Below are 25,363 nucleotides of genomic sequence, written 5' to 3'. Positions count from 1 at the left end.
GCATTTTATTCATATGTAAAATGTATGAATTATATGTCAATTAAAAGGGAACCAGTGGAGTTCCCTGGTGGCCTACTGGTTAGGATTCACTGCCATGGCCTGGTTCAATCCCTGGTCAGGAACTGAGATCCCACAAGTCGTGCGGTTTGGCCAAAAAAAAAAAAAAAAGGAATCAGGATATCCAGGAGTGGTTTAACATTAAAAGACACCTAAAAATTTAATTCACCATATAAACAGAATAAAGCAGAATAAGTAGTCCTTGTAGTAGATGAAGAAAAAAAAAATTTTTTTTAACATTCGACATCCACTCATGATCAAAACTGCTAGCAAACTAGGAGTAGAAAGGAATTTCCTTGACTGGATAAAGGTTAACTATCAAAACTCCACAGTAATTCTTAATGGTGGAAACTTAAAAGCAGTTCTTTTAAAATCAGGATCAAGTCAAAGTTACCTGTGAACAGCAATTCCATATATCATTGTCTGGGAATTCCAGCTTGTATAGTCAGAAGATGAACACAAAGGAAGAGGACCTATCCTCATAACATCTGGCTTTTAGATGGATGTGGTATCCTTGGGTTTAGAGGACTTCACAACTTTCGTATATGTTACAAATATTTTGCAAGTATACAGTATTACGTATCAATTTTTAAAACTTTTTTGGTTTTAGATATTTGAAGACACAGGCCAGAAAATAACGATAAAAGTTACAGCTCCTAAGTTATTTTATTTTTAAGATGGAAAATATTTGAAAGGTAATAGAAATGTTTGCTCAGCAGAAAATAACTTGTCCAAAGTTGGTTGCATCTAAATCCTGACAGAACCTCACAAAAGACAGGTCTTTACCCTAGGAAGAATGGAATAATGGACTAGGGTTGGGACAGCAGTCGGAGACAGTGAAGCCGACTAGATTGGGCCCTTCCTTCTCCGGGATTCTCATGAGCTCTGCCCTCGATGCCTCTGGGTTTCAGGCTGGGGAACTCAGGCTAGAGTTTTGGGTTAAGGAGATTTTGAGGAGTCAATGAAGCCGCCAGTGGGCCGGAGATGCTCCTTTCTGGCCCCAGGATCTACCCTCTCCGCCACTGACGGCCCGGCCCGGGAGATACCTCTCCCCCTCCTCGTTTCCTTCCCACACCCAGCCAAGCCCGACTCTTCGTAGCCAGAGCTGGAGGTCTCCGCCAGGGGAGCAAGCCATGCGCCGAGTCAAGGGGTTGCGATTCCGGGGGTGGGGTGGAGGTGGGGGGAGGTGTTGATTTACGGGGGTGGCTAGCACTTTCCCTGTGTGGGTGCCCACAGCCCTCTGATCCCTGGCTAGGCTACGGATTTCCTTCCCAACGTCAGGCCCATGCCCACCCAACTGTGCCTCCACGGTCAACGCGCGAGCTCGGCGCTCTCCAGCCGTCGCCCTGACCCCTCTCCGGCGCACCTGAGCCTAGAGGTCGCTCCTGGGGCAACCTCCCAGCGCAGCGCAGGTCTTCTCCTCCTCCTCCTCCCCCAAGGACCCAGTCCGCCCCCTCCTCCTCTGTGGCCACGGACTCTCGGCGAGTAGAGCTGCTCCCCTCACCCTCTAGCGGGGGCGGAGCCGCCCCCTTTCCTCGGCGCAGAAGCGTCTGGGTGAGAGCGCCCCCTCCCGGCTTCCCGTAGCTGGTCCTGAGCGGTTCCCTGGGCCGCACCGCCCGCTTCCAGGGACCACTCTTCTCTCCAGGGTGGCCACTGACAACTCTAGCTCAAGTGGAGCCCCCAGCCTTATGATCCCCCTTGACACCGCCCTCTCTGACCCTCCCGCATCCTGGCCGCTCTTATTCATTGCTCCCCGGTCCTTGGGGCAGAGGAAAGTCCTACCGGGCGCTCCTGCTCCTAGGCGCCCCCCAGGGTGCGTGTGTGCCGCTGTGGATCCTCTCTCTGCTTTCTCAGATGCAAGGCCCCTCGCGGCTGACACCTCCTCCACTCCGGTTCTTTATGCTCCGCCTGATCTGATTATTTTTCTGGCCAGGCCACAAGCGTTACTGGAACCCCACCCCATCTGAGCCCGCTGCGGGGTTGGATGGGGTAGGGCCGGCAAAGAAAGCTCACCCAACCTCCCAGGTCACTGAGGCCAGTGGGACAGCTTTCCCTTCTTGGCCCAAACGGAAGGGCTTAGAACTTCATTCCATCATGTTCATTCTCCCCAGGCTTGCATTATTAAGCGTTTTAAGTCTAAATGGATGACTGTCTACATTTAAAGTAATTTCAGGAGTTATGTTTTTCTTTCTTCTCTGCAAGGTCCCTCACTTTATTTCCTTTTATCTGTATACTCCATCCCATTTGGCTGGCTCTAGAGTTGGCCATTCCATTCTATTTTTTGTTCTTATCAAAAGAAAAAAAAGAAGAAAAAAGTGTCTGGTTTTGTTGGCATTCATTTTAAGTTTGTGTGAAAAGAATTGCATTATTTCTCATTCAGCTTCTTTTCACTCAACACTAGGATTTCAAGATCAATCCATATAGCTTCCACCCTTTCTAACTGCTGCCTCCTCTCCACAGTGCTCATCCACCATGTTTCACATTTTCCATCTTCTGCCTCCACCAGTGAGTGCAATCATCATTCTCAGACGTATCCCCTCAACATATCCCCTCACCTGCAGCGCTTCTCACAGTGTGCACAGGTATCCCTTGGGAGTCTTGTTAAAATGCAGGTTCTGATTCATCACGCCTGGGGCGAGGCCTGAGACTCTACATTTGTAGCCAGTTTACAGGTGATGCCTATACTGCTAGCCCTGCAACCACACTTTGAGGAGCAAGGCCATTATGGGCCTCTGTGAGAATTCATTTTGGGTTTCTGTGTCACAGGGTATGTGTTGATCTAATTTGATAAGTATTGCCTATCTGCTCTCCAGTCTGGCTGTGCCACCCTACCCCACACCAGCAACGCAGGAGGGTAGAAGATATATATTTGTGTGGGGAAGGGAAGAAGGCCTTCTCCTTGCTCCTGTCAAAATCCTGCCCCCCAGTGTGTCTGGTCTGGGCCAAAACCTCCTCTCTCAATCAGAATGGCCCCAAGGCTCCGGAGTGATGTCCCTGGCTAGCAATGCACGGCCAAGTCAATGATGGGCCCAAGATTGGCATCCTGGCTTCATCTCTGACAGGAGCTTAAAGAACAGGCATTGAGAAGCCCTGGGGTCTTCAGTTAGGTTATACTTCCTCCATTGCTTTCCCTTCAGTAGCCTGTTAGGCTGGACTAGCACTCAAACAACCTGGCCTTGCCATTGGCAAGTAGCTATCCTGTGCCTGACTTCTCATCTCTAAAATGGGATGGTAACAGCATAGCTACAGTTTGTGGTGTGAGGAGTCAGTCCAGAAACTTTGCCTCACATACCAAGTGCCCCACAGGGGCCCCAAGACAGGTGTTCTTGCCTTTGTTTTAACCAAGAGGAAAATGAAGTTCAAGAAGGCTTAGCAATTTTTACCAAAGCCATGGAGCTAGAAAGTGACAATGCTGGGATTCAAACCCAGCCTCAGCTAATACACCAGAGCCTGTGCTAACCATGAAGCTATGCCACCTCCATGTCCTGCCTTGCCCTTGCTACCAGGTCGTATTTCAGGGAGAACTGAAAGGAAAAAAGAAGGACTGTGTCTGGGGTTTCAGGTGCTGATGTTGATGACCAGTGGCCTGCAGAGTTATGAAACTCTGCAGCGAATGGGTTTTAGCAAAAATGAACCTGGGTTCTAGGGGCTGGTCCCCAGGGCTTGAGTATTTAGCTGGCAGGAGAGGGGCCTTTTGGTTGAGGGATTTAGGAGCAGGGATTTTAGGGTTATGTATATAGTGGGGTCAAGACTAGATTGGGGAGGGTCAAGGATTAGGTGGAGGTCTGGAGTGGGGTGGGGGTCAGGTGGTGGATCTTATCTATCAAATTGTCTTACCTGTAGTAACTGATCACTCACTGTTTTATTTGTAGGGTTAGCTGATGTGTGAACAGCCAGCATCCTGGGCATCAAGGGATGCCACCTTCCAAGGCCCTCCTGGTGCTGTAAGCCGCTTGTTGGGTTGGTTTTAGAAACCTGTGGGCCATGCTTTCCCCACTCACATAGCTGTACAAGACATCTCCTGGCACCAAGCCCCAGCCCCAAGCATTTCACAATCAGAAGAGTTCAACACCTGCATATTTTGAGATTTCATGGCATACGACCTTTTACATTTTGTTCACATTCGTCCATCCTCTGTTTACCATGGTAGGGCCCCAGTTGTATCCATGACAGAACATTGCTCTGAAGGCCTAGAGAAGCTTTCTGCTCTTTAGAGTTCAATACAATATCGTACAGTTTTCTGGTCTTTTCAAAGTACTTCACACATAGGTATTATTGCCTTTGACTCACAACAGCTCCATGACAGGACCCACTTAATACCAAGGCTCAAAAAAACTAATTGGCCAAGGCCACACATTGCATAGATGGGTGAAATGGGACTTCTTGTTTGTTTTTCCATAGCAAACCTCAGGAGTCTTAAAGAGTAAGTGCTCTCTGGGAACCCCACTACACTGGTTGGCCCATTTCCCAGAGGTGGGGATGTGGACTGAGGCAGGAGGTAGGAAGTCTAGGGAGTGGGGAATGCTTGGGCAGAAAGGTCCAGAAGGTGAGTTGGCTGAGGTCCCATGAGGCTTCTGGCTAGCCCTCTCTTAGCTAAGTTTCTGTCAGTGGGCCCTTTCTAGAGCCTGGGGAAGTGGAAAGAGGAGGTTGGTGGGGGGAATGGCAAATACAGAGGTACCCAAGTAGTTCTCTATGAGTCTGAAGCTGAGACAGTTGAGCAGCTGCAAGAAAAAGATGCTGCCAGCTGCTAAGGGGGCCCCAGTGGTGTCACCACATGCATGTGGGAGCTCTTGATGACTTGGTCAAGCTCTGCCCCTGGCTAAGCCTTCTGCCCTAACGTCTCTTCTCAAAGTCCCTGCCCCCCCCACCAAGTACCTGCAGCATCAGCTTGAGGGAGGTGCCCAGAGGTCAGGCCAGTCTACCCTGCCAGTTCCAGCAACATCATGCATGCCCTGACCAGTCCCAACTAGGGACTGAAGGTCTGTGGCCTGCTGAGGCAGGAGGGCCCTGGTCCCAACTGCCCTCCCTCTCCCCTGGGCTTCAGGCCCTAGGCCAGGGCTCAAGAGACACAAGCAGCAGGATGGGGTTGCCCTTCTATTGGTCCAAGTCCTGAGCATGGCTTGGGTGAGACATGGAGGTGAGGAGGCCCACGAGGCTCAGCAGTGTGGAGAAAAGCAGCAGGAAGGAGGCCGTGAAAAGCAGGGCGGGGAGGGCACTGAGCACCAGCAGCAGGACAGCCGGCAGCAGATGGAGCCACGCTGCAGCTGCCACGGGCCACAAGGAGCTCAGCAGGTGGGAGCCGGTGGTGAAGAGCGCATGGCACAGCATCAGCGCCAGCAGGAGGTAGAGGATCCCCTCCAGACCCCACAGCACACGCTGCAGCGGTTGCCGCCAGCCTGATGTGGTCCACCACTGGGTCCAGCTTGGGGGCACATGGCACATGCACCAGCGCACCCAGCCCTCCCGCGTGACCCAGGCCAACCAGGGCACCGCACGCTGTGGCCCCTCGCCAGCCCCGATGGCATGTGTCTCCGCTCGCAGCTGCTGCATCACTGCTGGTGCACCTGCGGAGAGGGCCACGCCAGCTGCAGGAGCAGCCCTGGAGATGCCTGGGACCTCAGGGTGGGTGAGGGTGCAGGGGTCAGGAGGGTACCAGCATGGGTGTGGTGGGGCTTTGAGCTGGGGCTGGGTCTTACCTCTGGGCAGAGCCACCTAGGTCATGTTGCTTCCTGCAGCCCCCAGCCAGAGTTGAGCCCCCACTCTCACTGCCCCCACCCTTCCCAAAGGAGCCCCATTGTGACCCGGGCTAGGGTGGGGTCCAGCCAAGAGGGGAAACACTGCAGGATGTGAGGCTTACCTGGGCCTCTTTCATGGACCCTGCGGGCTGGCAGGGGAGCCTGGTAGTAGTTTCTCATGTTTTCTTGTGGAAAGAAAGATGTAGTTTCTCATGTTTTCTTGTGGAAAGACCTCTCTGGATCCCTCCCTTCCCTGCTGGCCGATATCCAGTCCCACTCCACTCTCTTGCAGTTCTTTCTCTCTGGACCCTCATTCTCTAGAACCACAGTGGAGGCCAGAATAGCCACCCCTAACCTAGAGGTTCTGAGATGGCTCCCATACCCTGCACTGGGCTCCCTGTCCCTTATCTCACTTTTTACTGATGCCCTTGGACTCAGACCTAGGTATCTACTGTCCACATTGTGGGGAGACCTCAGAGGTCCCCCAAGGTAGGTGCAGGCTGGGGGATAAAGGAGTATCCTCCCGCCTTCCCAGACCAGGGTGGAGGAAAGGAGGCCTGAGGAAACAGCATGGTCAGTGTATTTCCGGAGGGCATTCAGGCCCAAGGATGGAGGCAGAAAGCCAGGGCAAGCAGGGCCAAGGGCATGCCGCGGGCTCCCAGGAGTAGCCCCAGGCCCAGGAGCAGCAGCAGAGCCTCCTGGAGGCTGAGTCGTCCTGTGACTGCCACCGTGGGCAGGAGTGGAGCCTCCAGCTGCCCTGGACCCTCTCCGGCCCCCTGACTCTGGCCCCCTGTGAGATGTGTGTGCTGTGGCCAGGTGGGACCTGCAGGCCTGTGGAGAGAAAGTGTGGCAGCTGGGCTTTGGGAGGTTGACCCCTTGCTCACCTGCCCAACCTGCCAGGCTGCTGTCCACTTACCGGTGGAGCAGGTCGAAGGCCAGGAAGCTGACCAGTAGCAGCAGCAGCGAGGCTGGGCCAGCTGTGGAAACGACTGCCTGAATTGTCAGCCCCAGTGCCCCCAGCCCTAGGACACTGTCCAGGACCTGGGCCTGGCTAGGGCCCCAGGAGGACACACATGGACCCACTGGGCTACCCGATCCCTCCCCAGCACCCACGCCCCTGGAAGGGACTGGGATAGGATAAGCAAGGGCTTCGGGCCTGGGTAAGCAGAGGCGGGTCATGGAGGGAGGTGGAGGTTACAGGAAGGACTAGGGCTGGGAAGGAGTATGGGGGGGAGGACCATGGGAGGGGGTGGGGTCCTGGCAGACACTCAAGGGTGAGCTCAGGCAGTGGGGAGCTGGGCTCCTTAGAAATCTCCCCCTCCCCACACACCTACCCACCAAACCCTCCTCACCCCCTCCCACTTCAGTCAGCCATTCTGGTGGGTTGGGCAGCTGGAGCATTGTGACCTATTGCCAGGTGGGGACCTGGGGTAAGGAGCAGGCTAATGCTGGCTCTGGCCTCATAAGTAGCTGGTGGCTTAGGCAGAGTTTCGGCAAAGGGAGGTCTGACTTTTGAGAGCTAAGGCTAATCCTCTTGTCTTTGCTAATTCTCTGCCCTAGGGCCCTCCGGTGGGGATTTGAGTTGCCAAGAAGGCATTATAACCCCATCACCACCTGGGCAGCTTACCACGGGAGGAAGGGCTGCTTTGTCTCGCGGGTTCCCGGGGCTGGGTGTCCAGGGGCAAGTCACTCAATCTGTCTGTCCCCAGCTCTCTCCCCTGAAAGTAGGATGAGGACTGTAGGCTCTTGTGGGGGATTTTTCAGAACTGCAGTCCTCAAATGCAGAGATAGACTCGGCCAGGAAGCAACCTGAGGCTTTCTGGGGCCGGGCTCCCACGTGACCTACTAAATGGGGGTGGGGCAGGAAGGGGCTGTTTAGCTGTTTGAAGCATTGTTGTTTGTGGGAGGTGTTCTGGATACTGGCATTCCAGAAATGGCACAGAGAATGTGACTGTAAGAGGACTACAACATAGTAAACCCAAAACTGGAGGTTAAGGTTACCCTCCAAGAATGAAATTAAGGAAAATGAACATGTATGAAGGGATTGGTCACCTGGAAAAGAAACCCATCTCCACTAATAATCTGTAAATGGTTACAGAGTTTCAGTTTAGTGACTTGAGAGGCGAGAGTGGAAATGGGTCATAACTGAGAGAACTTAATCCTTGTTCACATATCATACTTCGGAGGAAAACTGATGGAGGTAGGGGTAGGGGGACAGTGACCATACAGCCCCTAGGAGAGGAGGAGACAGAGCAAGGGTCCGGCTGCATATCTGCCTCCAGGGGATTCTGTTCAAAGATTCAAGCCTGGTGACCTTGACATCTTTGGTGGTGATGAGCTCAACAGCCATAGAGCCAATGCCACCAGCCCTTGGGACCATTCATTGATTGCCTTTTTCTGAGTCTTCCCAGAGCAATAAAGCAATGCCCACAAAATTCTGAGGGAAAATTATTTACAACCTAGTAACATATCTGTCTAAATGATTATCAAGTATGAGGGTAGAATAAACACATTTTAAGCCAAACAAGGTTTCAAAAACTTGACCTTGCATACACTCTTTCTTAGGAAGCTACTGGAGCATGTGCTTCAGAAAAATAAGGAACTAAACTAAGAAAGAAGTGAGGCTAAACACAGGAGAGTGATGATGAGAAAGACCTGGGATGTCAGCTATGTTTCCAGGTAAAGAAAGCAAGCAACCCAACCTGGAATCAAAAGATAGATGCTCCAGGAGGGATGTCTCCAGAAGAAAATGAAACTGATTATCTGCTGTTTTTAGACATATGCAAAATGTTTAGTTCTGTTGGAACCTTTGGGATTGAATTAGCAACTAGTGCCTTGAAAACAAAGCAAATGATAAAACAAAGTAATTGCTAACTCCAGGGAACAAAAAATGTTGAACAGTAATCTTTACATGGTCATAATGTAAGCACTGAATATTGACTCCAGAGATTTAGTTCTTTTGGGAGGATGGCAGGAGGGAACGTGTGTGTGTATTTTGGTGTATGTTGGGGGGAGGGGTGGTAGGAAAGCTAAATCCTTAATTCCATAGCAGGAAATCCACAGATAACATCTAAACATAAAAATCCAAGAAATAGCAATAGAAGCATAAAGGTAAATACAAGAAGAAATAACAAACAGAACTAAAAGTGGTTGACTTGAGAATAGAGAAGCATAGAGAATAATCTTCTGTTACAGACCTATATGTGATTTACCTTTAAAATTATATTCTGCATGGACTTCCCTGGTGGTCCAGTGGGTAAGACTCCACGCTCCCAATGCAGGGAGCCCAGGTTTGATCCCTGGTAGGGGAACTAGATGCTGCATGCATGCCACAACTAAGACTCCGCATGCTGCAACTAAGAAGTCTGCATGCCGCAACTGAAGGTCCTGCGTGCCTCAACTAAGACCTGGTGCAGCCAAAATAAATAAATATTTTTTTAAAAAGGTCTTAAAAATTATATTCTGTAGTATTTCAATTAAAATGATTTCGTTTAAAACAAGCAAATCAATATAGGGTCCTTTGGTGGAGATCAGGAATATACCCTCCCAGGATGAATGAAATACCAATTTCCTAATGTTACGTGGATGTCCTCTTACGGCTTGAGATAAAATTTCCAGTAACAGCGTCAAACACCATCAAACTCAGAAAGCTGTGAATCTCATGCATTTTAGATGGAGTTGCTCTAAACCTCCATCTAGTGCTTCTCAGCCCACCTGAATCTCCTGGGGTTGAATCCTCTGGGGATCTTTTTAAAATGCAGATTCTGATACAGTAGATCTCGGCAGGGATTCTGCATTTCTAACAAACTCCCAGGGGATGCTGATGCTGTTGGTCCTCGACCACACTTTGAGGAGTAAGGCTCTAGAAGACATTGATGTACAAAAGAGAGATAGCTGGGGGAGGTAGCGGTGAGGGGAGATGGGAACGTGGGGAGATGCATCTAGGTGCCACAGGAGTCCCCATCAAAGCTCACCTGCATCATAGGGAGAGCACTTAGTGGGGAGTGAGTACCAGGGACAGGAGATTAAGAGGCACAGAGAGGCAGCAGATTTGGCTACTTCTCAATTTGTACAGCCAGACACATAGCCTCCTCTTTTCTCTTGATAATGTTTTATTCCATCTACGTATGTGGGAGCAAGAGGACTGTGTTAAGCTGTTTCTCTACCTTTAATTCATCTGGTAGTGGCCCCCAGGAACCACATATTATCTCACTTCACAGCAACCCAAAGAGGAAGATATTATTGTTCTCATTTTACAGATGAGAAAACTGAGGCTCAGAGAGGTAAAATTACCGTCCAAGGATACGCAAACAAAATGAACAGCAGAAGTGGGATGTGACATTAAGCCTGTGTGGCACCAAAGTCATCTATCATCTCCGCCTCCAGCCACCTGACCACACTGGGGAGCAGCCAGGAGAGTCCCAGACCATCCCTTAAGCCAAAATCCCTTTGGGGCAGGTATCTCCACGCAGTGCAGCTCAGTCTTGCTCATTCGTGCTTTGCAGCATATCCTTGCTCTCGTGAGGCCATGAAAAAGCCTCCACCTGGCTCCCAGGGCTAGAGATCTGGCTGTGCAAGTACCTGCACCCTGGAAGCCGCCACCTCTAGACCCTGCTTCCGGACTTGGTGCCTTTGCAGCTCCAGGCAACCAAATGGCAAGGGCCAAAGGCAGCAGCTGAGCAGGGAGAACAGAAGGGATGAGCAAGTTAGAAGGGGTGTGAGAAGGTGGGAGATTGGTGGGAGATGGCCAGCATGTCCTGTCCCACCAGTCTCTTTGGGGGCAGGTCTCCCAGTTCATTGCTGGCCAACTCCTCTCCTGTAAAACCTGGCACTGTTGAGGAGGTCAGCTTCCCTCCAGCCCTGCTGGGTCCCCTCTAACCTTGAACATATTATACACATACTTTTTGAGCACTGACTAGAGACCAAGCACTGTTCTAGGCCCTGAGGTACAGCTGTGAACATTTGGGTGCAAAAGGCTCTTGTGGGGTTGCTTACCTTCTGCTGGGTGGGAGTGGGGACCCAGACAGAGAACACATAATAAATAACACAAGATATATTCAGAGAGCGTTGAGTGCCTTGAATCAATAACAAAACAGAGTGAGAGGATATAGTACGTGTGGAGGCTGGAGTTTACTTTTGTCAGAATGGTCAGGGAAGTAAGTGACATTGAAAGGCCATCTGAGTGATAGGATGCAAACTTGGTGAACCAGTGCAAAGGCCCTGAGGCTGGATGGGGCTGGTGCATTGGAGGAACAGCTAGAATGCCTGTGTGGCTGGAGAGATATGAGCCAGGGGGAGAACACAGGGAGATGAGGTGGGAAAGGTGTGGGTGGGGAAGAACATTTTCAGGAATAGCCTGGAAGGTGAGCCCACTAGGACAATTTGGCTGCGGTGTAGGGAAAGGCTTGGAGGAGGTGGGAGCCTCAGGAGGCTGACCTGTCCTAGCCAGGTTCTGCCCCGACCCTCTCGCACCACTCTGTGAAACTTGGATGAGGGTGGGGCCAGGGAAGTGGGCAGACTGAGTTTTGGCGGGAGGTGGAGCAGTCCTCAGGACTTGTACAGACCCGCTTCTAGCTCCACAGAGCCTCTCCCCGCCTCCCACCTCTGCGAAGCCTGGGGCCGCAGTACCGTCTTTCTGCCGCTGACTCGGCCCGGCGCTTCAGGGACCCTCCGCTTCGGCACGCCTTCCTTGAATTTTTCTAGATCCTCCTCTGGTGACTGGGACCCGGCAGTGGTGTCCAGGCGGGGCGCTCTAAGGCGCGAGCAGGACCCGCGGGGGCCCTGTCCCAGTTACTCCCTTTCGGGGGTTCTCTACCCAGAGCGCATGGGGTGGACCAAATGCCTTGAGGAGCTCCGGGGCTCGAGTCTATGAGATCGTTCTTGCTGGGGGTGGGTCTCAGTTCCAGGAGCGCATATTTCTTTCGAGAGATCCGACGAGATTAGTGCTGACACGCTGATTTAGGGTAATTCAAATTGTTCATATGGGTAGTGACCTTGCAGAAAACATTTGCTCAGGGGCCCCGCGCACTCCAGAGGATTCCCGGCCACCTCTGGGCATCTCTTCTTACTTGGGGATGGCAGTGTCTCCCTGGCGGGATCCTTGCAAGGGCAAAGCACAGGCCAGAGGCGCACAGTGAACGAATGCCTTCCTTCTGGGGAGGCGACCCTGGCGTGGGGGAGCCAAAGGGGACCTCGGAGGGGGATGCGGAGGGTCCTGCGCTCTGGAATCCCGGGGTCCGAGGTGGTCCCGAAGACACAGACCCAGGGCTGCCGGCTCCCAGAGGAGAGTGAGGCGGGGGAGGGCAGGACATGCATCAGCCTCGCCCTCCACCCCCTGCCCCAGCCCTCTGGGTATCGGCTCGGACGCCTCTACTCGGGTTATGTAACCCCGGAACGTGGCAGCCGGGTGAGCAAAGGAGGAAGGGAGGCTGGGGAAAGGAAGAGAGAGGAGAGGCGGGGCGCCGCGGTTGGGGGGTGGGAAGCACCGCCTCTAGCTGGGCCCTTTGGGTGTCCTTCAGAAGGATTCCTGGAGAGCTAGCCCTCCCCCACCCCGTACCCCAGCCGCCGCCTCAGTTTCCTCTCACCCTTCTTTCCGTCCCACCCGTCCAGGCAGGGGGTTCTGACTTTGGATAAATTTCCCTCTCGGGTTGTAGTTTCCTCCCCAAAGTTCTCGGCTTCGCTACCTAGGCTAAGTCAGTTAGCCGCCCTGAGCCTCAGTTTACCAGTTTGTAAGATGAGATTTGTCTGAGAGGCCACGGGTAAAGCGCCTGGCACGGGGCATGGTACACAGTAAGTGCCCACTGTGGGACGGGCGCACTGGATCGCGTGGAATCCAGGGTGCAGAGTCTTTGCCGAGAGAGGCGGGTGAGTTCGGTGCGGGGGGCTGGGGCGCGGGGCAGAGAGGGAGGGGGAGGGTCGGCGGGTGCGGAGACCCTGGGCTGCAGCCCTGGCCCCTCCCCGCCCCTTCCTTCCTCTCCCCTCCCCTATCTTCCTCCCCTCCCCTGCCCACCCCTCGGCTCCTGGGTCCGAGGCCAACTAGCAGGCTGTGGGCGTGTCGAAGGCCGCAGGGGGCGTGCGGCGGCGGCAGGAAGGGGCGGGGGGCTCCCGAGCCCCAGCAGGAAGAGGCGAACCCACCGGCCATCGCGGGCCCAGCGCGTGTCCTCGCTTTGGACCTCGCCATGTGGTGTCTCCTGCTCGCCTTGGCCACCTTCGCGCCTGCCGTCGGGGTGAGTCTGGGGGCGACCGGCGCCTCGGTGCTGGGCCTGGCGTCGCCCACGACCACCGAGGCCCCGGTCTCGACCCCGGCCCCGTGTAGCAGCCAGGCAGAGCTGTCCGCTGGGAACGAGAACGGTGAGCTCCCGACCCACGGCCCGCTTCTTCCGCGGGCCGGTTGTCCCACTCCTCCGCCCCCCGTGTGGCGACCCCTCCCCAGCACGCGCACACACACCCCACACATGCCACACACGCCACACTCCGTGCCCAGCGCCTGTGTGGCAACCCTTCCCCACGCACACACACTCCCCGCCCAGTACAATGGCTGCTGAGTCAGCAGCCCCAGTTCCCTGCCAAACCAAGTCAGCAGTCCTGGGACAGGAGCCAGTTGGATGCTGCCTCTTCCAGCCCCAAACTTTCCCTTTTCACAGATGAGGAAACTGAGGCCAGAGCCTGGAGGAGGGGAGAAAGAGGTGCAGACAAAGGAGGAGGGTGCAGAGCAAGACTGTGGGAAAGAGCTTGAGGGCAGGGGCTGGAAGGAAAGAACCGAGGAAGGGAGGAAGAGCTCTCTGCCAGGAGGAACGTGGCACTGCCTGGGGAGGGGAGGGGGAAGGCTGCCTGACTTCCCACCTTTTCAGATGTGGGAGTAAGAGAGGAGGAAAGCAAGGGGATTGGCAGCCTAGGAGGGCTTCTTGGGAGAGGCAAGTGGAACTGGTCCTGAAGGGTATCTCTGAATTAGGAAGAGCTGAAGAGGAGGGCAGCCAAGAAGGAAACAGTCTGTGCAAAGGCACAGGGCACCTAACACAAAAATGTACAGCATGTTCTAGGGGCATCTGTGGAGCTAGGCTGGTGGGGAACTAGTGGCACCTGCCCTGTGCAATGAATGCTTTGTACTGAAGGGCAGGCAGGGCAGGGGTCCAGCTCTGGAAAGCCTGAGCACCCGGGCAGACATGGATTTGAGGACGGGACATCTCAGCTCAGACGGCAAACATAATGATGGAGGTGGTACAGAGGCTTTGGGGCATGAGACCGAGTCTGGAGCTAAGGAAGGCTCCTTGAAGTGCATCTGGGCTGAGATGCAAAGGAAGAATGGGAATTAGGCAATAAAATCAAAGGTGGTGGATGACAGGGGAGGGGACAGCCAGGCAAAGAAGGAGTTAAAGAACCAAATTCAGCTCTTTGGAGTAAGCAGATAGTTCCTAGTGGCAGTGTAGCTCTCTATTGGTGAGGGCCAAGCCGTCAGAGGGGAGAAGGAATCAAGGAAGTGGCTGGAGAGGTAGGTTGAGGGTCAGCCTGCGGGCCTTTAAGTCCATGCCAAGGTTCTTGGATATGTGTGGTGGGGCCTGTTGTGGACTTGCAGGCTTTCTTGGGCTGGCAGACCTCTCCATCTGTGGTTTCGTGTCCTCCTTTCCTTCCCTGGTGCTCTGCCTCCTTGGTCCCCAGGGACCTCAGAACAGCATGTCCGGATTCGAGTCATCAAGAAGAAAAAGATCATCATGAAGAAGCGAAAGAAGCTAACTCCCCCGAGACCCCCGGTGACTGCCAGGGCTTCAGTGACCACCAGCCCTGCAAGGACCCTTGACCTCCCCGAGAAGCAAGAACCAGGTACCACCGTTCCAGGGGCCCTGCCCAGACTTGCAGTCTCGGGCAAAAACTAATGTAGCTCTTGGTCTCCTGGGCATAGACATGCCCCCAGCCTGTCCAACACACGGGCAAGCTTAGGCTTAGCTTCCTAAGTGCCCTGACCACTCTTTCTCTGGTCCCATTTTACTGCTCTGTCCCTGTCCCAGACTGTCCCCCTTTGGGCCTGGAGTCCCTGCGAGTTTCAGATAACCAGCTCGATGCATCTAGCAGCCAGTCCTTTGGTCTTGGACCACACCGAGGACGGCTCAACATCCAGGTCAGCAAGGCAACCCTTAGGACCTACTTACTTGCCCCTCCCACCTTCAGTTAAGGCTTACCCCATACTGCCTACCTGGTTCTGATTACTATGTCCTGTGTCCACAGTCAGGCCTGGAGGATGGTGATCTTTTTGATGGGGCCTGGTGTGCCGAGCAGCAGGACGCCAAGCCATGGCTTCAGGTGGATGCTAGGCACCCCACCCGCTTCTCAGGCATTATCACACAGGGCAGGAACTCCATCTGGAGGTGAGGCAGGACATCTCCAGACCAGGGAAGTCATGGGCAGACTCAGGAGGACTGGGGTGGGAGTCCTGGGAGCCACCCATGATCTCTACCCATCTTTCCTGCCAGGTATGACTGGGTCACATCATACAAGGTCCAGTTCAGCAATGACAGTCTTACCTGGTGGGGGAGTAAGAATCGCAGCAGTGGGATGGACGCGGTGAGAGGTCCCATGGTGGCTGGGGCCCTCTATGCTGGGAGTTGGGCTCCTGGCCCACTGTAGGGTGCTGGGCTGGGCTGGGGCTCCTCTGAGGACAAGGAACAGGTGTCCACTTGGGCATCCCAGGAGAAAGGGGGTGGTTGTCAGGATGGGTGGCACTCAGCAGACAGCCTTGGGAGGCAGGCTGCTTTGGATCATGCCTGTATCCTCCCCAAATACTTCCTCCATGCCACAGCCTCCTGCTGGAACACCCTTTCTGGTGATGGGCCCCTGGTCCTTGCATCACTTCTCACCTCCTCATAGCTCTGGCTTCCCCATCTCAATGACCCCTTTTTACCCCAGGCTACAGTGTGGGGTCCTGGCCAGCTTCAGGATTGGCTGCTCCTGAGTCACATGGCCATATTGGTTTAATGAGCTGTGACCAAAACGGAAAGCGTGGCTGCCTAGGGCTGCCTGCTGGCAAAGGCTGTGGGCAGCGGTCTGTGTTTGACACAGTGGGCAAGTCTCCAGCTGAGCCTACCCGGGTGGATTTTCCAGTGAGCTCAGCGGCCTGAGCTCCTTCCCTGGGCCCTCCGCCAGGCTGCTGGGGTTCAAGCCACCCTTACAAAGGACTTGATGCCCCCAGGTATTTCCTGCCAATTCGGACCCAGAGACACCAGTGCTGAACCTCCTGCCTGAGCCGCAGGTGGCCCGTTTCATTCGCCTGCTGCCCCAGACCTGGCTCCAGGGAGGTGCATCCTGCCTCCGGGCAGAGATCCTGGCCTGCCCAGTCTCAGGTGGGCTGTAAGACAAGGGTTGGATGGGCAGGGCGCACCCTCCACTGGGAACTCCCCCTTTATTGGGAACTCATCCTCTACCAGATCCTAATGGTCTACTCCCTGAGGTCCCTGTGCTGGGATCCTCCGACACACTGGACTTCCGGCATCATGATTATAAAGCCATGAGGAAGGTAACCCCTATGATCCAAGAGGGAGGATCTGCCCATCTCAGGTCCCCCGCCTACCAGGGCATAACTGGCTATGATTGCCCTCATGTCCTCCCTCATCTCACCCTCCTGTTGACCCCTAAACTGCCCCAATTTCCCTTGTTATGGCGCCTCCCTTATTCTGACCCTTCCTTCTGGTCTGCTGCTGCCCACTCCTGTACTGTGCTGTGGTGTCCCCATCTGTATGGGCCACCACAAGCTTTCGAAGTCCTTCCGTGGCCACATGTGGTCTGACCCCTGGGTCTGATCCTCCCATGCCCTGCACCATGGGAGGTACACTCCGCCCCGCAGCTGATGAAGCAGGTGAACGAGCAATGCCCCAACATCACCCGCGTCTACAGCATCGGGAGGAGCCACCAGGGCTTGAAGCTGTATGTGATGGAAATGTCGGACCAGCCTGGGGAGCATGAGCTGGGTACTGGCAGGTGGGGTGGGAGAGGTGGGCACGGCGGCAGGGAGGGGCAGGGGCATGAGCCAGTTGCGAGCACCTGTGTGCTCCCAGGAGAGCCTGAGGTGCGCTACGTGGCCGGCATGCATGGGAATGAGGCCCTGGGGCGGGAGTTGCTCCTGCTCCTAATGCAGTTCCTGTGCCGTGAGTTCCTGAGAGGGGACCCGCGGGTGACCCGGCTGCTCACCGAGACGCGCATTCACCTGCTGCCCTCCATGAACCCTGACGGCTATGAGACTGCCTTCCGCCGGGTAGGCCACTTGGCCCGAGGGCCAGCCTGCTCCTTCTGTCATGGTGCCTGGAGCCTGCTTGGCTTGAACAAACCTCATCCCTGGCAGGGCTCGGAGCTGGTGGGCTGGGCAGAGGGCCGCTGGAACCATCAGGGCATTGACCTTAACCATAATTTTGCTGACCTCAACACACCACTGTGGGAAGCAGAGGATGATGGGCTGGTGCCTGACAGTGTCCCCAACCATCACCTGCCACTGCCTACTTACTACACCCTGCCCAATGCCACTGTGAGTATTCTGGGGGCAGTGGTGGAGGGCCACCCTAGGGGCCTTTGTCTCTGTCTCCCACCCCCCTGACCTGCCCTTGTCCAGGTGGCTCCTGAAACGCGGGCAGTGATCAAGTGGATGGAGCGGATCCCTTTTGTGCTAAGTGCCAACCTCCACGGGGGTGAGCTCGTGGTGTCCTACCCCTTCGACATGACTCGGACTCCGTGGGCTGCCCGCGAACTCACGCCCACCCCAGATGAGGCAGTGTTTCGCTGGCTCAGCACTGTCTATGCTGGCACTAATTGGGCAATGCAGGACCCAGATCGCCGACCCTGCCACAGCCAGGACTTCTCCTTGTATGGCAACATCATCAACGGGGCTGACTGGCACACAGTTCCTGGGAGTATGTGCCCAAGGGTGGGGTTAGCTCCGTCCCCATAACTCTGCCCAATAAGACAGTCTGCTCTCACATAACCACTGGTGTCAACTGTCACCAGGAAGTGTCTCCCAGAGGAGGGCACCAGGAGGGCAGGGCTCCCATCCCGCCCCTTTAGGCTCCAGTGTCTGCGGTACCCCTAGGCATGAATGACTTCAGCTACCTACACACCAACTGCTTTGAGGTCACTGTGGAGCTGTCCTGTGACAAGTTCCCTCACGAGAACGAGCTGCCCCAGGAGTGGGAGAACAACAAAGATGCCCTTCTCACCTACCTGGAACAGGTCGGACCTGAATCCCCCCTGTGCCCAGCCTGCCCGAGTCACTCCTGACTGGTCTCTTCTCCATGTTGATGCAGTTCCCAATAGGGAGCTGAGCCTAAGGTCAGGCTGAGCATTCTGACTCACAGGTGCCATGGGTCACACTCACTCAGCATCAGATTGACTTGGAGGGATACAGGACAGGAATCACAGTTTGCCAGCGGGGTGGCGTAAGACATTGTTAGCGGGTGGGAATAGACCTGACAGCAGTCCAGGCAATTGTCCATAGAGCTGACCCAGAGCTGTTCTCAGAAAAGAGTCCGATTTTGCAAGTGCAGGAAATGCCCTGGCATAGACACTTCACTTTTCACTTTGACTCCGTAAGTATAGTTTCCAAGAGTTCTAAAACACGAGGCCAATAACAAGAGTCACTGAACTCGGGAAAGCCCATAGATATGCCCTCCTGCCAGGCATTTATAGTTCTCCCAATCCAGATGCAATTTGTCAGTCAGGAGATATTTTCACCAGAGTATTGTCACGTAGGAACAGAGTAGACGCACCACCTCTATCAAATTTGTGGGGAACAGAGCCAGAAAATGAACTGAAGGCCACATTTTCACACAGAAGGAAAGGGGTTTTGATAACCTTTTCCCACACAGGTGCGCATGGGCATTGCCGGAGTTGTGAAGGACAAGGACACGGAGATTGGGATTGCTGATGCTGTCATTGCCGTGGATGGGATTAACCATGATGTAACAACGGGTGGGTGTGTGGGGGAGGGGATGGGGGGAGGTGGGGGAGGCTTTAGCCCGGTCAGAAGCTGAGGACCACTGGACCCTGATCTTGCCCTTCACTCTTCTCAGCATGGGGCGGGGATTATTGGCGCCTGCTGACCCCAGGGGACTATGTGGTGACTGCCAGTGCTGAGGGCTACCACACAGCGACTCGGAGCTGTCGGGTCACCTTTGAAGAGGGCCCTGTGCCCTGCAATTTCCACCTCACCAAGACTCCCAAACAGAGACTTCGAGAGCTGCTGGCAGCTGGGGCCAAGGTACCCCCGGACCTTCGGAGGCGGCTGGAGCGGCTGAGGGGACAGAATTAACACCTCTAGCCGAAGAGCCCCAGAGCCTTGGGCAGGCTGGACCTGTCCAGAACTGAAGGAGGGGGCTTGGAGAGTTGGGAGGGAGGGACAAAGTAGGGGGAAAGGTGCTTAGGCTCATTAAAGCTATTTGGTACCTCAGCCAATCTTCCTGTGGTCTGTATGTCGCAAGTCCTCCACCTGGGCCAGGCCTCGGCTTCCCCGATCCTATTCTGCACACACTTGCATACTCTCATCAGTTGACTTCTTGAAAAATAGTGTGGAAAGAAGATCCCACCTCCACTGGTTCTTCCTAAACCAGGGCTTGGCAGAGCAACTCTTCAACCCATCAACTTCTGCGGCAGACGCCACTTGGTGCTGTTAAACATTCTGTAAGCACCTGCTCAGTGCCAAGCATGCAAGGAGTCAAGGGTAAACAGTGCCCATCAACCTCCTGGGGCTCCCAGTCAAGAGAGGGGACAGGCGTGCCAAGGTGGAGGCTGGCTGCTGTGGGAGCAGAGACCGAGGAGGTGTACACAGGGAGTGGAATACAGCGCTGCGGTTCAGTCAGAATGCAACAGAGGTGACGGTTCTCGAAGTTTAGGTGGGAGGCAGGTATGGTGTTGGGGCATGGACAGGGACAGCTCCAAGGAGAAAACCAGAGCTAGAACAGCTGAGAGCATTTGGGTTTGCTTCACCAGCCATTTTTGGAGTGTTGGTAAATGACAGCATTCGATTCGTTTCTTTCAGACTGAAGGGGAAGTTATGTGTCGGTCAGTACCTTGCCAGGAAAATAACCCACTCTAGGTATTTCAAGAAGAGGGGAATTTAATGCTGGACATTGGGTATAAAGGTGTTGAAAGAGCTGGATGAAAAAAAGGGAGAAGGGAGTTTTACTTAGAAATCAGGAAGCTGATAACACCCTTGGTTTGGGTTTTTTGTTTGTTAGTTTTTTTTGGCTGTGTTGGGTCTTTGTTGCTTCGCGTGGGCTTTCTCTAGTTGTGGCGAGTGGGGGCTACTCTTGATGTGCACGGGCTTCTCAGTGCGGTGGCTTCTCTTGTTGCGGAGCAGGGGCTCTAGGCGTGCGGGCTTCAGTAGTTGTGGCACGCAGGCTTAGTTGCTCCACGGCATGTGGGATCTTCCTGGACCAGGGCTCAAACCCGTGTTTCCTGCATTGGCAGGTGGATTCTTTTTTTTTTTTTTTTTTTAATTTATTTATTTATTTTTGGCTGTGTTGGGTCCTCGTTTCTGTGTGAGGGCCTTCTCCAGTTGCGGCAAGTGGGGGCCACTCCTCATCGCGGTGCGCGGGCCTCTCACTATCGCGGCCTCTCTTCTTGCGGAGCACAGGCTCCAGACGCGCAGGCTCAGTAATTGTGGCTCACGGTCCTAGCCGCTCCACGGCATGTGGGATCCTCCCAGACCAGGGCTCGAACCCGTGTCCCCTGCACCGGCAGGCAGATTCTCAACCACTGCGCCACCAGGGAAGCCCCGGCAGGTGGATTCTTAACCACTGCACCACGAGGAAAATCTTGGTCTGGTGTTTATAAGCCTGATGTTGGTGCTGGTGCTGGAGCCCACAATCACCTGTGGCCACCAGTAGCCAGCTGTGATCACTTGTGGTCGCCTGCTGTGGCTGGAGTCAGAAAGATTTCTCCCTTCCTTCCACTTTCTAATCTCCAACCTATGAAGTCCACTGGCAAAATCTAACCGTAACCTAGTTTGCAAAGAAGTCCACAAAATATAGTTTCCAGGCACCTTAAGCCCCCTGCAATTCAGAGGAGAGCTTGCAAGGGCAGGAATGTGGCAAATACTGACAGGCAAACTATGGCACGAAGACATCCACGTAGCCTATTATGTAAGCTTTGCCTAGTGCTGGGCTGTTGTATTGTCTCTGTCTCTGCCTGTCTCTCATTTTCAATCTCAGATCACCATGAGGGATTTAGTACCACATCTCCCATCTCCCTGCTCCTTTTCTCCCCACCTCCAATGCTTCTTATACAGCATAACTCTTTCCAAAAAAAAAAAAAATTTATTCATCGAAGTTTAATATATATAATCAAAAGTACACATAAGTGCACAGCTTATTGGCACAGTAAATTAGAAGACATGACTCAACTGTAATTACAACAAACTCCAAGTGTAAAGATATGGGCACCTTTAAAGTAAAAGGATAAAAAAAGAGGTATCATGCAGACATTAATTAAAGGAAAGCAGGAGTGGCTATCTTAATATCAGATAAAGTTGACTTCAGGGCAAAGAAAATTACCAGAGACAGAAAGGGACATTGTATAATGACATAACTGAACGCAGCTAGCCTTGTCTGCTGGAAGTTTCCAGTGAATCTTTCCCTTCTCTCTTAGGTACCCTAGAAACAGCTAGTTCAGCGTAACTGAAATGACATATGAACTCAAGCTCTGGATTTCCCCCATTTCTAGTAAGACATTTCCCTGGCCAGAAAACTCCCTCTGTTACATAGTTGTCAAGGGATTCCAAGGTTCCTTCTACTTTCCTCATAAATATGCAAAGTGGCATGAGAATGGGGCCCCTCTCCTGCTCTTTTAACAGCGAGATCAGCCCTTCCTGGCCTAGCAAGCCATCTTTTGGATAATGGGACTTTGAGGCATTATATGCATGATCCCAGCTCTTTGCCGAGAAGTTCCCTCCAATAAACCCTGATCTGTGTCTGTACCACGTGTCATTAGAGGTGTTTGTCTTTGCATTACGCTTGACGTATATGACAAGATGAAGAACACTCAGCGTAATCTAGTAAAACTGAAGGCACACATGCCCCTATTCCTGGGTATATAATATATACTGTAGGGAAACCCTTGCACATGTACAAAAAGATATGTGAATGCATAAAGCAGCTTTAGTTACAATAGACTCAAATTGGAATCAACCCAAAAATCCATCAAGAGTAGACTGGAGAGTAAAATATGGTACATTTATACAATGGAATTGTATACAGGATGAAAACAAACAACCACTATATACAACATGGATGACTCACAAAAACAATTTTGAGTGAAATAAGCAAAGCACAAAAGGAAAATTACATTGTTTATGGACTGCATAAAATAATAAAAGCAAGGATATGATTATGATAAAAGTTAGGATAGTGATTGAGTCTGGGAGGATCAATGGAGCAACAGTCAAGGAGGAGAACATGGCAGGGGGTGGGGAGGCTTCTGAAGTGCTAGTAACAGTTTTTTTCTTTACCTGATGAGAATCCTTTGGTGTTCACTTAAAAATATATGTTAAACTTTGTGTGAACATTTTATGTACTTTAAAAAAAGTATCCATTTTCATTTATTAAAAATTTGCATATAATAAAATTCACTTTTTGGATGTACATTTCAATGAGTCATGCACAAAGATTCTTGTAACCACCACCATAGACACAGACATAAAGAATTCACTTGTGCCATCCCTTGTATTCAGACTCTCCTCCCATCCCAACCCTAGGCAACCACTGATCATATTTCTGTTCTTACATCTTTGTTTTAGCTCAGTGAATTCTCAGCAGGATAAACCTAAAAAGCTCTACATCTAGACATATTATCAAACTGTCAAAAACCAAAGACAAAGAGAGAATCTTGAAAGTGGCAAGAGAGAAGCGACTCATCATGTACAAGGGACAAAAAAGAGATCTTTTGTCCATTTAAAAATTTGGGTGGTTTTCTTACTTTTGAGTTTTGAGAGTTGGATATAAGTCCTTTGTCTGATAAGTGACTTGCGAATATTTTCTCCAATCTCTTGCTTATCTTTTAATTCTCTTGCTAGTGTTCTTTCTTTAGAGAAGTTTTAAATTTTAAAAAGTTTAGTTTATCAATTTTTTCTTTTATAGATGGTACTTTTGTGTGCTGTCCAAGAATTCTTTGACCAAAAATCATGAAGATATTTTTCCTATATTTTCTTCTGAGAGTTTTATAGTTTTACATATTACATTTAGGTTTATGATCCCTTTGAGTTAATTTTTATATATGTGAGATGTAAATTGAGGTGTTTTTTGTTTTTGTTTGTTTTTTATCTTTTTAAATTTTTGGGTGTGTTGGGTCTTCATTGCTGCGCGTGGGCTTCCTCTAGTTGCAGAGAGCGGGGGATGCTCTTCATTGCAGTGCGTGGGCTTCAGTGGTTGCAGCACACGGGCTCAGTAGTTGTGGCACACGGGCCCTAGAGTGCGCAGTCTTCAGTAGTTGTGGCTCGAGGGCTCTAGAGAGCAGGCTCAGTAGTTGTGGTGCACGGGCTTAGTTGCTCTGAGGCAGGTGGAATCTTCCCAGACCAGGGATCGAACCTGTGTTCCCTGCACTGGCAGGCAGATTCTTAACCACTGCACCACCAGGGAAGTCCCTGTTTGTTTGTTTTTTGCATATGGAGGTCCATTTTTTTTACAGCAGCTTTTGGTGAAAAGACTGTTCTTTCTACATTGAAATGCCTTCATACCTTTGTTAAAAATCTGTTGACCGTATTGATGTGGGTCTACTTCTGGAATTTTTAGTCCGTTGCATTGGTATGCATCTATTCTTCCACCAATACCACACTGTCTTGACTACTGTAGTTCTATGATACATTTGACAATTGGGTAGTATGCACATGCAAAAGAATGAAGTTGGACTCTTACCTTATGTCATATACAAAAATTAACTCAAAATGGATCAAAAATCTAAACTTAAGAGTTAAAACTATAAAACTCCTAGAAGAAAAAGGGGAAATCTTCATGACATTCCGTTTGTCAATGATTTCTTGGATATGACATCAAAAGCACAGGCAACAAGAGAAAAAAATAGATAAATTAGACTTCATCAAAGTTAAAAACTTGTGTGCATCAAAGAACACTGCAAAAGACTGAAAATATAACACACAGAATGGGAGAAATATTTACAGAAGTTTAAATATCCAGAATACATAAAGAACCCCTACAACTCAACAACAAAACAAACTAATTCAAAAATGGGCAAAGGACTTGAATACATTTCTTCAAAGAAGATATACAAATGGCCAATAAGTACATGAAAAGATGCTCAACATCATTAGTCATTAGGGAAATGCAAATCAAAACCACAATAAGATAGCACTTCACACCCATTAAGATGGCTATTAGCAATAAAATGGAAAATAACAAGTTTTGGCAATGATGTGGAGAAATTGGAACACTTGCGTATTGCTAGTGGGAATGTAAAATATTACAGCTGCTGTGGAAAAGAGTTTAGTGGTTCCTCAAAAAGTTAAACATAGGGCTTCCCTGGTGGTGCAGTGGTTAAGAATCTGCCTGCCAATGCAGGGGACATGGGTTCAAGCCCTGGTCTGGGAAGATACCACATGCTGTGGAGCAACTAAGCCCATGGGCCACAACTACTGAGCCTGTGCTCTGGAGCCCATGAGCCACAACTACCGAACCCCACGCGCCTAGAGCCTGTGCTCTGCAACAAGAGAAGCCACTGCAATGAGAAGACTGCGCACAGCAATGAAGAGTAGTCCCCGCTCTCCACAACTAGAGAAAAGCCCATGCACAGCAACGAAGACCCAACACAGCCAAAAATAAATAAATAAAATAAATAAATTTATTTTAAAAAGGAATAAAATATTTTTTTAAAAAAACCAGAAGTGCCAAATGACCCAGTAATTCCACTTCTAGGTATATATCCAACAAAATTTAAAGCAGGAACTCAAACAGATATGTGTACACCAATGTTCAGAGTAGCATTATTCACAATAGCCAAAAGGTAGACAAAATCCAAGTGTCCATCAAAAAAATGAATGAATAAACAAAATGTAGTATAAACACAATAGAATATTACTCAGCCATGAAAAGGAATGAAATTCTCATATGTGCCATTAAAGACAAAACGTGTTAGCAAAAAAACATTATGTTAAGTGAAATAAGCCAGACACAAAAGGACAAATATTATATGTTTCCATATAATTCTTATATGAGGTACTGGAATAGGCAAATTCATAGAGACAGAAAGTAGAATAGAGGTTACTTCATACAACTCAATATCAAAAAACCAAACAACCTGATTAAAAAGTGGGCAGAAGAACTGAATAGACGTTTTTCCAAAGAGGAAATGCAGATGGCCAACAGGCACATGAAAAGATACTCACCATTGCTAATCATCAGGGAAATACAAATCAAAACCACAGTGAGATATCACCTCACGCCTGTCAGAATGGCTATCATAAAAAAGAACATAAATAGCTAATGTTGGTGAGGATGTGGAGAAAAGGGAACCCTCGTACACTGCTGGTGGGAATGTAAGTTGGTGTAGCCACTGTGGAAAACATTATGGAGGTTTCTCAAAAAACTGAAAAT

At 51.4% G+C, this 25,363-nt stretch overlaps 3 protein-coding genes across 4 annotated transcripts; 1 reads left to right on the top strand and 2 right to left on the bottom strand.

Moving 5' to 3' along the window:
- Window positions 1-5,151: 5,151 nt before the first annotated feature.
- Window positions 5,152-5,972, bottom strand: TMEM239 (transmembrane protein 239). The gene is made up of 2 exons (XM_036826729.1): window positions 5,915-5,972; window positions 5,152-5,666 (listed from the first exon to the last, which is right to left on the bottom strand). The coding sequence occupies exons 1-2, from the start codon at window positions 5,970-5,972 to the stop codon at window positions 5,152-5,154; spliced, it is 573 nt and encodes a 190-aa protein (XP_036682624.1).
- On the bottom strand, window positions 5,762-7,050 carry C15H20orf141 (chromosome 15 C20orf141 homolog). Its single transcript, XM_036825604.1, has 2 exons — window positions 6,709-7,050; window positions 5,762-6,623 (listed from the first exon to the last, which is right to left on the bottom strand). The coding sequence occupies exons 1-2, from the start codon at window positions 6,969-6,971 to the stop codon at window positions 6,389-6,391; spliced, it is 498 nt and encodes a 165-aa protein (XP_036681499.1). The 5' UTR covers window positions 6,972-7,050; the 3' UTR covers window positions 5,762-6,388.
- Window positions 7,051-12,864: 5,814 nt separating this feature from the next.
- CPXM1 (carboxypeptidase X, M14 family member 1) lies at window positions 12,865-19,212 on the top strand. 2 transcript variants are annotated; one of them, XM_036827668.1, is made up of 14 exons: window positions 12,865-13,142; window positions 14,448-14,609; window positions 14,795-14,904; window positions 15,012-15,151; window positions 15,257-15,347; window positions 15,973-16,123; window positions 16,208-16,296; window positions 16,624-16,747; window positions 16,835-17,031; window positions 17,119-17,298; window positions 17,383-17,680; window positions 17,857-17,996; window positions 18,632-18,734; window positions 18,836-19,212. In XM_036827668.1, the coding sequence occupies exons 1-14, from the start codon at window positions 12,971-12,973 to the stop codon at window positions 19,072-19,074; spliced, it is 2,196 nt and encodes a 731-aa protein (XP_036683563.1). In that variant the 5' UTR covers window positions 12,865-12,970; the 3' UTR covers window positions 19,075-19,212. The 2 variants fall into 2 exon arrangements, with proteins under 2 accessions (XP_036683563.1, XP_036683564.1); XM_036827669.1 differs by having other exon boundaries at window positions 12,924-13,018; window positions 18,836-19,166.
- Window positions 19,213-25,363: the final 6,151 nt, after the last annotated feature.

This window comes from Balaenoptera musculus, chromosome 15 (genome assembly GCF_009873245.2).
Source record: "Balaenoptera musculus isolate JJ_BM4_2016_0621 chromosome 15, mBalMus1.pri.v3, whole genome shotgun sequence".
Classification (NCBI taxonomy): Eukaryota; Metazoa; Chordata; class Mammalia; order Artiodactyla; family Balaenopteridae; genus Balaenoptera; species Balaenoptera musculus.
This window is presented reverse-complemented; position numbering and strand designations above follow the sequence as displayed.